At 35.9% G+C, this 13,342-nt stretch overlaps 1 protein-coding gene across 1 annotated transcript in view; it reads left to right on the forward strand.

Moving 5' to 3' along the window:
- LOC150099691 (anoctamin-8-like) overlaps positions 1-13,342 on the forward strand; it is a 416,071-nt gene that overhangs the window by 32,502 nt on the left and 370,227 nt on the right. The window contains exon 3 of the mRNA XM_090403618.1: positions 5,635-5,870. Within this exon, the coding sequence (XP_090259744.1) occupies positions 5,635-5,870 (236 nt within the window). The remainder of the gene's footprint in view (positions 1-5,634; positions 5,871-13,342) is intronic.

The following is a 13,342-nucleotide window of genomic DNA, read 5'->3' on the forward strand; positions in this document are numbered from 1 at the left end:
AGACTGGTGCATTGGATTGGAGATTGGCTATCTGATAGGTATCAGCAAGTCGTGTATGGGGGAATATCCTGGAAGAGGAAAGTCACTAGTGGCATGCTTCATGGGTCTGTTTTAGGGCCATTGCTGTTTAATCTATATGTTAATGATATCAATTAATAAAGCAACATGTAAAGAAACCACAGTGATATCTTTAATTAGTAAAAGGACAAATATTTCATACTAAAATTAATAGTACATCTTCAGTGTCTGTTACAGTAATAGGAATGGAATACAAGTAAAACGTTCAGTGGATCACCTATTAAAATACAATTGTTACCGCGTGCTAGGAAATAGAAATTAACAAATTTAATCTATTAAGATAAATAGTTTTTTATAAGATAAAAGTCTCCCAGATCTTTGAGCGAGACAGACAGTCATTTCTATTGAAATTCAGTCAGTGTAAGATAGTTTCACAACTTTCTTTGAATAAGCGTTCATATTTGAATCTGCATGCATCTATGGAGGAGAATAGTTTTATCCCACTGGACACTATGAGTATAGTCAATTCTGTGCTGCGCCAGACCAGACTTCAGAGATTTGTTATAATCAATATAATATTGATGTTCTTTTATTCTTTTTTCCAAAGAACGGCCAGTTTGTCCAAAATATGAGACATTGCATTTGCAAGGTATTTGGTAAACACCAGCCAAAGATAGAGAAGACAGTTTATCCTTTGTAGAAGGTAATAAAGAAGAAATTTTGTTGATAGGAATATATGTTGGAATCAATTGATACTTTTTCAGAATTCTACGTATAGGTTCTGAGAATGTACGGAATAGGAACTCTGCGGACTGTTAAAGAAGCTGTAGGTATTGGAACATAAGAGTCAAGTATCTGTTGGATTTGATTGGAGTTGTAATCATTTGATCCATTAACTTTTTAATGATAGAAAGTTCTTGTTGTAAGATTATTGGGGAAGAGCAAACTTTATGTGCTCTATGAATTAGAGATTTAAGAATGCCATATTTTTGAGACGTGTGGTATGCAGACTTTTTGTGAATGTATCTGCCAGTAAATGTGGGTTTTTGAAAGACGCTTGTAAATAAGGTACCAGAAGACGTTCTAGTAAGGAGGATGTCCAAAAAAGGTAAAGTACCAGAGTTTTCTTTTTTCATAGTGAATTGGATGCGTGGGTAAAGGTTATTTATCCATTGTAGAAAAGTAGAAAGTTCATCTTCAGTGTGTGGCCAAACAGCAAAAACATCATCGACGTAACGGTACCAAAGAGATGGTTGAGAATGAATGAATGAGAACATAGTATCTTCGAATTGTTTCAAATAGTAGTTTGCCAAAGGTGGAGACAGAGGGATACCCATGGCAGTACCTTCAATTTGTTTGTAGATTTTGTTTTTCCAACTGAAATAACCTGAGTGGATGACGTATTCGAATATCCTTGCGATATCTGGAGGGTAATCTTCATATAAAGAATTGACTGTGTCGGTTAATGGAATATTGATGAATAGAGAAATGATGTCAAAACTGACTAACAATTCAGAATCTGTAATTTTAATTTCCTTGATTTTTTCAAGAAAATCTGTTGAGTTTTTTATGTAAGATCTGGAATGACCAGTGAGAACACTTAAGGAACATGATAATACTTTTGCAATCCGATGTTGGAGAATCGATGCAATTCACGATAGGTCATACAGGACAGCCTTCTTTATGGATTTTAGGGAGTCCATATAGACGAGGAGTTCTTCCAAAGTAGGTGCTTATTTTATCCATGTAGTTAGGGTCCCAACTGATAACCTCATCGAGTAATTTATTTAGTTGTTTAATTTGTGAATTAGTAGGATTACGTGTGATCTCTTGGTAGGTCATGGTGTCTTCTAATAGGCTGGATACTTTTGTCTCATAGTCTTATTCATGATTACAATAGTTTTTCCTTTATCGGCCTTAGAAATGGATATTGTATTATCTTTTCTTAAAGAAGTTAGACGACCTTTTATTTCAGCATTTACGTGTTTCTTTATTAATTAATTTACTATGCCACAGGTTCCTCTTAAAATCATAATGATATCAAGAAAGATTTAGATGGGGATATTCAGTTGTTTGCAGATGATGCAAAGTTGGGATGAACTATGAAGAGTAGAGAAGATGCTGTGGCCTTACAAGAAGACTTGAATAGTTTGTGAGTGAATGGGCATAGGAGTAGGGATACCAGTTCAATGTTGCAAAATGTAAAGTTTTAAAATTTGTGAAAAAACATGGGATGTAGAATTTATGTTTGGTGGGGATATAGTGTTGGAGGTGGAGGAAATAAGAGATCTTGGGGTGATGGTGGATAAGGATCTAAAATTTAGAGGACATATTATCAAATTTGTGAGGACAACACAATGAATCCTGGGAATGATGTAGATGACACTGATCTGTAGAAGTAAGGAGATTCTTGTTACATCGTATAACGCCTTGATTAGGTCACATATGTATGATTGTGCACAGATTTGGTCACTTGGTTTTCAAAAGGACAAGGAAATCTTGGAAAGGCTCCAGAGGTGATTGGCTAAGGTATTTTCTGATTTTTGGAATGTTGAATATGAAGAAAGGTTGAGAAGGTGCAATTTACAGAGTCCAGTGGATAGGAGGAGGAGTGGTGATATGATTGAGACATACAAGTTGGTAAGGGGATTGTTATAGGAACAGTGTTGAATCATAAAATGGTGGGAGATCAGGGGAGAACAAGAGGTCATCCCTGGAAGGTTTATAAGGAGTGTGTGAACAAAGTAGTGAGAAGCAGGGTTTTTTTTTGCAAGGAATTGTGAACGATTTGAATGCCTTGCCTGAGAGTGTGGTGTCTGCATAAAATTTGAATGTGTTTAAGTCAAGATTTGATGAGCTGTTTGTATGACAAAGTGACCTCCTAAATGAGTCTTTGACTCATTGGTGGTCCTTAGAATAATAATAACAATAATAAAAAAGACTGCTATTTTAGTTTTATGTATTTTTTATACATTGCACCAGATAGTTGTTTATGTGAATTCATTTATTAATTTATTTCCTGTGAATGTAAAATATATTTTAAAATAAATCAGATTTCATTTTTATATAATTGCTTATGTTTCCAATGAAAGAATCTGCTTAAAACTTTTATTTCTGTTGCCAGTGATTTCAGTGCACAAAAGTACATGTGTGAATTTCATAAGAGCTATTTACTTAAAGAATATCTTGATACAAACTGTTTCCTTTGTATTTTTGATTTTATTGAATTTATTATTGTTTGTCTATCAGTACTTTTCGTTGCTATGGGCCATAGAGATAATATGATACATAAATAAATAGCGTGTTAAATTATATGATATATATTCATTGATTGCATACACAATCACTTATATCAACCACTTGCAAATATCTTTCTATTCTGGATATATTTTCTTTAGTGATTGGCTAATAAATTAATCAATGGCTATCTGAACGTTCATGAGTGTTCTATATTATAATGATTGCTTTATTAAATCTAAATGTTTAAATAATTATAATATTTAATTATTTAGAATTATTTTATAAGACATATTTTTAATATTATTATTAATATTATTAATAACATCGATTATTATAATTATTATTAATAACATTGAATATTATTAATAACAAAGACTCATCAAGGGAGGGCACCCACTCTACCTCTCCGTCTCCACTGCTCAATCCATCAACTACAACGAACCTCAATTACCACCATCTACATCAACACCATCTGCTGCCCATCACCACCACCACTAATATTTTCACAAATAATCACAAACATCCATGCCCATGGATGTTTGTGTTCGTTTTGGGATTTGAACCTGCAGCCTTTTGGCTGGAGAGTGGATACACTAACCACTTGACCAACCAGACTGGCAAAAACATATAAAGATTCCTCTCGTTACGATGAGAATATCGAACTTTAGCCTTTTCCAACCATCATTTTTCCAATTGTGCTACGGAATAGCTTATAAAAATTCATCCGGCAGTGGTGGGTTATAAAATTTACCATCGTCCAAACTTTCTGTCCATAGGCATTGCCTGAAATACTTAGTTGGTTTACAGCAGGCTCTGCCAACAAATGAACAGATGAAATGACAATTCATTCACAAATGAAAATTTGTGAATGAGTGGCTAGTTGGAGGTGGTAGTCAGGTGATCAATTAACAAATTGACAAATAACAATTTTTTAATGATCTCTTTATGAGAGTATTTCATCCTAGTAAAGTAGGTTTTATTCGTAGAGGGATGGGAGTGTTAAAAGATTAGAAGAAAGATGTATTTTGAATACTAAATATTCCAGATTTCAGTAAGGCAGTGGGACTGGATGAGATTTTGCTACATGTTTTAAGGAAAAGTGCCAAGTAGCTGAATGTGCCATTGACGTGGCTGTTTAACAAAAGTCTTGCAACTGGGCAAGTCCCGAATAAGAGTTGTAGTAAAGTGGATGTATCAGACTATTAGCCTGGTTTGTATTTCATTTATGGTTGTTAAGATTCTGGAAAAATCAATCACAGCTCATATGCAGAATTGGACAAATTAAAATAAAATTATTTATTAAGCTCAGCATGAATTTGTTTAGGAGTGGTCTTAGGTTAGTAATTTGATTGCCTTTTATAATAAAATAATGAACAGTTGAGAGTTTCTTTATTTTGAAAGAATGCTGCACTGATAAGTTGATATTTAAATTGCAATATATGAGTTTAGATATCCAGTTAGTGGATTGATTCGAAATTGGCTGTTCTATATATATCAAGAGAAGGAAAGTTACAAGTGGGGTTCTACAGGGCTCATGTAGGTACCTTAGTGATATTGTTACTGGATTGCAGGTAGATTTTCAGTTGTTTGCAGATAATGTAAGCTTGGGAGAGTTAGTAATAGTGCTGATGTGGCTCCTCAGAAGAAGCTGAATAAACTGGAAAGATAGCCAAAGGAATGGGGATGTATCATTATAATAACCATCCTCTTATCTCTGCTAATCACATCCTTCTCAGTTTGCAGCAGTCCTCTGGATTGTTTGAATATAATATGCAATCCATACATATGAGTTTAATAGTATGGATTATAATAAATGAATCTAATAGTAATAAATAAGTCTAATAGTATGGATTGTATATTATATGTATACTATAGTATATGTATATTATATTATGGATTGTATATGTCCTCTGGATTGTTGTTGGATATAATATACAATCCACAAATATGAGTCTAATAGTATAGATTGTAATAAATGAATCTAATAGTATGGATTGTATATTATATTCAGTTTCACTATAGCAAACACCATTATAACAAACTCACTCATTACAACAAACTACTGAAAAGTCCTCACGAAAGATCCATAGGCATAATGCTACATTAAAAGAAATTCACTCTTCACAATAACTGTTCAAACTGTAGCAATTTTTATAGTACTTAGGAGTTTGCTTTAGTGGGGGTTGTATGTAATAAATAATATAAACTTAATAGATATCGACTGTACTTATAAATACTATAAATCTAATGAATGTGCACTTTATATCCTTTGCTGAACTCTTTATTGCAATTTAAATTTTAGTTAACTTAAATAATCTGTGTGTATGTTATTATATCATATGTGAGTGCACATATACATAAATTTTTGTCTCTTAGTTTGTTAAAAGGTGCAGAAGAGCTACGATTCAAAAAAAGACTTAAGCCAGAATATGGAGGTGGATTTAAAGAATTTGTCTTGGATGATAAGGACTGTTTCGAAAGTGTAGATGAAAAGGATAGGTTCATAAATACTGAAGAAAGACAGAGTATCATTTTAAATATGCTACATAGCCTGCATGCAGCAGAAGGTGATCAGCTACTTCATGTCAAATTTTTGGAAGGACAACCAATTAGTATGTTTGATTATTTCTTCTATAAAATTATTTATAGCAGTTTGCTGTTTTCATTGCTGATTTACTACAATTGCAAATGACAAATAATTAAGAGAATACAAATAAAAAATAAGCGAAGGAATATAGGCAATGTACTCCATGGTTCAATCACCCTTCATGCGAAGAAACCACTCCTCACCCTCTTCCTCGTGACCTATTTTGCAACTTCCAGGGATGGCTCCTTGTCTCTGTTCCATTGAACGAGACAATGGAACGAGTTACAGGGACACTCCAGTGTCCCTGTAACTCGTTCATATCACTTCTCTCGTTCATATCACTCAATCATATCACTTCTCCTTCTATCTGCCAAACTTTGCAGTTCACATTCCCTCAGTCTATCCTCATAACTAACATTGTAGAATCCTGATATTATATTTGTTATCCACCTCTGCACTCTTTTCAAGGTTAATTTGTTCCCTTCAAATCCTGGGGACCAAATTTGAGCACAATAGTCCAGGTGTGGTCTGAGCAGGACTTTATACAGTGGAATGACAACTCCTTTAACTGCTGGTCAGCATCCTTCTCAGTATTGCAGAAATCCTCTGGGCTACCTTCACCACCTTTGGAGTATGTTTCCTGAATTTCAGGTTTCTATCAGTCATCACTACAAGATCCCTTGCCTCTTGCACTTCCTCCAGTACAGTTCTTCCAACAGTATATGCAGTCTCTCATCAGTGTATCTCAGACATCAGGATTTACATCATTTAGTTGAATTAAACCTATACCCATTCATTTGCTCACCTGTCCATTTATTCAAATCATCTTGAAGGGCTACCATATCTGTACTATTACCAATCTTCCTTCCCATCATCTGCAAACAACTGAATATTTCCTCTGCAATCCTGTGACAATGTCATTGATATAAAGGTTAAACAATACAGGTCCCAGTACTGAACCCTGTAGGACCCTACTTAGAATCTTCTGCTTCCCTTATACTGCACTCATATACACAACTGTCCTATATCTCTCTCTCAGACAGCCAGTCCCCAACCTAATTCACTAATCTGACATCTAAACCCATGTACTGTAACTTAAATGCCAGCTTATCATGTGGTGCCCTGTCATTGTAAAATAAAATAAAAATTAAAAAAAAAAAAGGCAGAATGTGCTTTTCCCTCATCTACTGCTCTTGTTACTTTATTATAAAATTACTAAAATTACAGATTACTAAAACAAGAGCATCCTTTAACAAACCCATGCTGACTCATAGATAACATTACCCTCATCTTCCCAATACTATAAATGATTCCTCATTAATTTCTCAAAAATCATAACTATTGATGATATATAAACTGGTCTATAGTTTGACACACGTCCACTACTACTACCACCCTTATGCAGTGGCACTATCTTATCATCATTCCACTCCTTGGACATCTTTCTCATTGAAAGCGAGATTAGCAGAGCTGTCAGTTCTTTAGCGCATTTTCTCAAAACCTGTGGTGAAATCGCATCTAGTCCCATTGCTTTATTGACATCCAAAGTACTCAATAAGTTTTAATAATGGCAAACCGTGAGCAGACATATAAATACAAAATTAATAATGGAAAAACTCACGTAAAAAGATTATTTAATATTTTCGGCTGTGTGTCACAGGCATCCTCAGTACATTTTAAGCTCAAATTAAACAATAACTGACAATTCCAAAAAGCGCCACCTAAGTAGCTAGTGTAAGATAACTAAAAAGGTCAATAAATTTCCTAACAAAAAAAAAAAAAAAAATATATATATATATATATATATATATATACAATAAAAAGTTAGGAAAGATTAGCTGAATTATAAAGTACTATCTTTCATAAAGGGGATAGACATATACCATCAGATCTGTTTAAGTTAGGTGAGTGAAGTGAATTTTCACATCTTTCTTTATAAAGCCATTCCATGAGGAACCGACTTTTGTAAACGACGCTTGTCTTTTTCCAATGAACTCTATGTCTAGTGATGATGGCATGTTCTGCAAGTCCAGACTGTTCAGGTTCAAGGTATTGAATATAAGACTGGTGTTCTTCTAGCCGAATAGAGGCAGATCTTCTTGTTTGTCCGAAATAAGATAATCCACAAGAGCAAGGAATCTGGTAAACACCTGGATAATTAAGATGTGGAAGCTTGTCCTTAGGAGAAGTGAGAAAGGTGGAGATTTTTCTGAATGGTCGAAAGGCAACAAAAATATTCAGTGGTTTTAAAACTTTTGCTATACAATCACTAATTCCTTGTACATAAGGGATAGGAATGCACATTATTTCTTCTGTATTTGAAGAGGAAGACATATTAAAACTACTCAAAGCTCTTTTGATGAAGGAATTCTTATATCCATTAGATAGAAAGGAAGAAGTAATATATTGCAGTTCTTTCTGTTATAGATTGTCTGAAGAACAAAAGGAGTGGGCATGATGAACCAGTTTTAATAGTTCCAGCCTTTTGAATGGGATGGTAGCTTTGATAATAATGTCTCCTGTCCCTGATAGTATTTCTCCAGTGTATTAAAAGTTTGTTCCAGAATATGCTTCTTCAAGTTGTCATATTCATCTGGCACCTGTCCTACAGCTTGGAAGCAAGCTTTTATCCATCTGGTTCCCAAAAAAGAAAAAAAATGAGATAAAAGTTAGTACATCATCTTGATGTGTTTCTTGAAGAAACATATAAACAAAATGTGTTCATTTCTTCTTTTAACTATTAACAACTTGTCCACAGGCATATCACTGCCATGCCATAGGTCATGGGACCTTTCATGAGTGTGTGGCTGATACACACACACATACACACACACACACACACACACACGCACACTCGGGTCTCTTTTTATGCAGATTTGAAGTTATGTGGTGCATAACTTCAAAACTTATGTGCCGTTGTACATAATGAACAGCGTAAGCAGTGAGCGTCTGTGAAGTTTAATTTTGCATATGAGTAAATGTTTGTCTTTTCATTATCGAAAGTCTAAATTTTGCTAATTTTTATTTTAAAGATTTAATTTGGCCCAATGGATAAAAAAAAAAGCACCAAAGAAAAGGAAGTAGTTTCTTTGGAAATGAAAATTTCAATTTTAGATTGCTTAGCAAAAGGAGAGGGATCTACGGTGATTAGTAAACATTTTAATTTAGGCGAATCTACTATAAGAGCATTTAAAAAGAATGAAGTTGCAGTAAGAAAATCTATCATTTTTGGCACAAAACTAAGTGCCAAATTATCATCGTACTCAAGAGATGCTTTATTAGAAAAATCAGAATGAGCACTAGTAATTTGGAGTGAAGAATTAACTCAAAGAAGAATTCCTATGAGTGGTTATTTAATTAAACAAAAAGCTCTTTGGTTTTATGAACAGATGAAGCAATTGGAGCTGTCTACTTTCGCTTCCCAGGCTGATAAAGAATTTTCGGCTAGTAAAGGATGGTTAACTAGGTTTTTAAAAAGGAATGCACTTCATAACAGGGTGTTAGTGGGCCAAGCGCTACGGACGCGATTTGAAGAGCTCCCGATTCAGATAAGTTTTACTAGGAATAATTAAGTATATATGCGTAATTGTTTAAGTAAGAGCGGCTGTAAACATTGTACGCTACCGATATTATTAGTGTGGGGGTTTTTTCTTGTCTAAACTAAATTATGAAATCGTTATTATTAGACCTAGTAACCTGTAGAGAAAAAAAAAATGGCGGCGGCATTGTCATTCCATGATTTTAATTTAGATTTCAGTCGTTTCGTTAAGTGTGAGGTCTGTTATATGTATTCCTTCGATTACATAAATGATTTGTGGATGTTTAGTGCGGATGGAAGAAGGGTGTGTGTGAAGTGTGACCTGAATGAGGAACTGATGAATGCGAATATGAAATTGATGACAGAAAGTGCTAGTACCGATTGTGTCGCGAGTGCACATTTGAAAGAGAAGGATGGTGAGAAAGAGAGGCGAAAAAATGTTAAAAAATCAGGAAAAAAGAAAAAGAGCGATTTGGCAACCGTAACGGATGTTAAAAGGGACGAAAGTGAGGCGGAAAGAAACGAAATTGAAAGAATGAATGAAAGTAGAAATGGCGTGATGCAGAAATCGCAAGTAAAAAAAATCGAAAGAATAAATGATGGCGAAAGTTGGACGCATGTTGTAACGAAAGTACTGAACCAAAGAAAGATGAATGACAGTAAAAGTGAGAAGAATGATAGCGAAAGTTGGACGCATGTTAGTCTGAAAGTACAGAAACAAAGAAAGATAAATGAGAATGAAAGTGAGAAGAATGATAGTGAAAGTTGGACGTATGTTGGACCGAAAGTACCTAAACAAAGAAGAATGAATGAGAGGGAAAGTGAAAAGAGGGGGTCGAGAGTTAGAAAGTTAGAAAGATTTAATGATAGAGAGAATGTGTCGCGAGGTTCGGAAGGTGAATTGGATTGGATGAAGCAAGAAATGAAATGGATGCGGAATGATATTAAGAGAATTCAGGTCAAAACTATTAAAATAAATCATGATGGCATGAAAGAGTTAACGAAAGATGAGCGAGCGTTGTATGGCGACTCCGTTACTAAAGGTGTGCTAGAGGATAAAATGCACAAGTTATGTTTTCCAGGTGGTAAAATAAGTAGAGTCATTGAGGCATTGAATATGAGGTGGGAGCGAGCAAAAGAGTTAATTGTATTAATTGGTACAAATGATTTGAGAGAGAACAAAGAGCATGTCAAAATGAATGTCAGGAGATTGCTTGGAAAGATAAAAGAGAATAGTGTGACAGGAAGGGTAGTCAGTGTGTTGCCTAGGTATGATTATGGTGAAATGAGGCGGAGAGCAAGGATTATGAATGATATTCTGGCTGAAATGTGTGAGGAGATGGGAGTGCAGTTTGTTAATGTGTGGAATGAGTTTGAGGGACGAAGTGAGCTGTATGGGAGCAATGGACTGCATTTGAGTGGTTATGGTGTGAGTCGCTTGGAGAGACTGCTGCTGGAAAGTAGAGAAGTGAATAGACAGAATGAATCAAATCGAGAAGGGAGTGATGTGGAAGAGCAGGAGAGTAAGACAGGAGAGATTGAAGAAGTGGAAATGAATGGGTAAGTGAGTGGTATGACTATAGAAAATGAGAGAATGAGTGTGCAAGAGGAGCAGGGAAACGGGGAGGCTCAGGGTGGACAGGGGTACACAGCATGAGAATTGTGGATGCTCCAAGAGGAGGTGAGAGCATGTGTAGGCAGGAAAGTAATGGGATGACCAGGGATCAGGAGGAAACAGATGGAATTGCAAAGGGTTCTAAAATGAAGAAGCAGAAAGGGAAATGGCCCCAGTCCAGCATGGAGAGATCACATCGAGTGAGTGGTATCAGTGGAACTAGCTGTAGATCCAGAAATGAGTTGTTGTGTTTGTATGCTAGAAGTATAAGAAACAAGGCGGATGAAATGGTTGCACTAATTGCGTCTGTGCACCCAGAGATTGCAGAATAAGTGAGACATGGTTAGATGAGGACGACATCCTGACAGGAATAGAGATGGAAAGGTATGATGTGTTTCGTGAGGATAGAACGGGTAAAAAGGGAGGGGGAGTGCTATTGATGATAGAGAAAGAGTTATGTCCATACAAGGTAGAGATGCAAGAGGGAAATAGGGCCAGTGGTTTTGAGGCAGTATGGTGTGAGATAGAGGTGAATAGAATCAAATACTTGGTGGGATGTTGTTATACACCTGGTAATGTGGATGGTGGTGATAGTGAAATGTATTGTCAAATAAGCCAAGCAAATAAGAAAAGGGTGATCATTATGGGTGATTTTAATTATGGCAATATAGACTGGAATGAAGAGATAGCAACTGGAAGTAAAGAAAATGAGTTTTTGAGGGATATCTACCTCAGACAGTATGTAACAGAGGGCACACGAGTATTAAGGGTCTTGGATTTGGTCATCTCATCAGAGGATGTAATTATAAATGAGGTGTCAAATCATCCACCAATTGGTGAAAGTGACCATGAGGTGATTACCTGGGTGGTTCCCAGCAGTGAGAGGATCTCTGTGAGAAAGGAGTATATGTAGAACTACAGTGTGTGTGTGTGTGTGGGGGGTGATTATGAAGAGCTCAGGAGACAGCTTGCAGGTGTAGCATGGAACGAGGAGTTAGCTGGAAAAGAGATCAATGCAGCTTGGGGGATTTTCAAAAACTATTTAGTAGGTGCAATATCTAAATGTATACCATGGGTGAGAAGGTTAAATAAGGTAGGTGTGAGATGAATGAATAAAGAGATTAAGCATACAATACAGAGAAAAAGAGCATTGTGGAGGCAGCATAAGAGAAGTGGAAGTAACCAATTTCATGAGGTCTACAAAGACCAGGCAAGGAGGGTGACTTGGTTGGTGAGAGTAGCTAAAGAGAGGTATGAACAGCAGTTAGCTAATGAAGCCAAAAAGAATCCTAGGGAGTTCTTTCGATATGTAGCCAGCAAAAGAAAGAATGATTATGGAAGGATGACATTGATTGGAGGAAATGGTATAAAGACAGCTGTTGCAGAATGTGTGGTGGAGATACTTAATGAGCAGTTCATAAAGATCTTTCAATCTTTATGTGACTTCATGGAGAGATTAAGAGCAGTTGATGATTAGGAAGAGAGACTGACTGTAAGTGAGCAAGAGGTGTTTGGGGAGTTGAGTAAACTAGATGTAAATAAGGCTGTAGGACTTGATAATATATCACCGCGTATTCTGAAGGAATGTGCCAGAGAGTTGTCACCTGCCTCGACATATTTTTTTAATACGAGTCTTGCACTTGGTCAAGTTCCTAAAGAGTGGAAGGAGGGCAAGATTGTGCCACTTCATAAAGGAGGTGATTGAACTCAAGCATCAAACTTTAGGGCTATCAGTGTGTCGGGTGTTGTTGAGTTGTTGGAGAATCTTGTGAGAACTAGGATCCAGAGTTGGGTTGACAACAATGGTATAATCTTTGATGGACAGAATGGATTTGCTAAAGGGAGATCATGTTTTAGTAATCTACTTACTTATTATAATAAAGTGACAGCATCCTTGGACAGAGGAGAAGGATACACAGTAATATACTTGGATTTCGCAAAAGCTTTTGATAGAGTACCTCATGATAAGTTGACAGTCAAACTGGAGCAGATGGGGTTGGATATTAGATTAGTGCATTGGATTGGAGACTGGCTATCTGATAGGTATCAACAAGTTGTATATGGGGGTGCAATATCCAGGAAAAGGAAAGTTACTAGTGGAGTGCCTCAGGGGTCTGTTTTAGGGCCATTACTATTTAACTTGTATATTAATGATATTGGCGAAGATTTGGATGGAGATATTCAGTTGTTTGCAGATGATGCAAAGTTGGGACGAACCATAAAGAGTAGTGAAGATGTTGTGGCTTTGCAAGAAAACTTGAATAAATTGAGTGATTGGGCAAGCAAATGGGGATGTGAGTTCAATGTTGCAAAATGTAAGGTTTTAAAATTTGGAAAACAAAGA

Source organism: Typopeltis vanoorti, chromosome 14 (assembly GCF_054136105.1).
Source record: "Typopeltis vanoorti isolate ZY-2024b chromosome 14, IOZ_Tvanoo_1.0, whole genome shotgun sequence".
In the NCBI taxonomy this organism is placed as follows: Eukaryota; Metazoa; Arthropoda; class Arachnida; order Uropygi; family Thelyphonidae; genus Typopeltis; species Typopeltis vanoorti.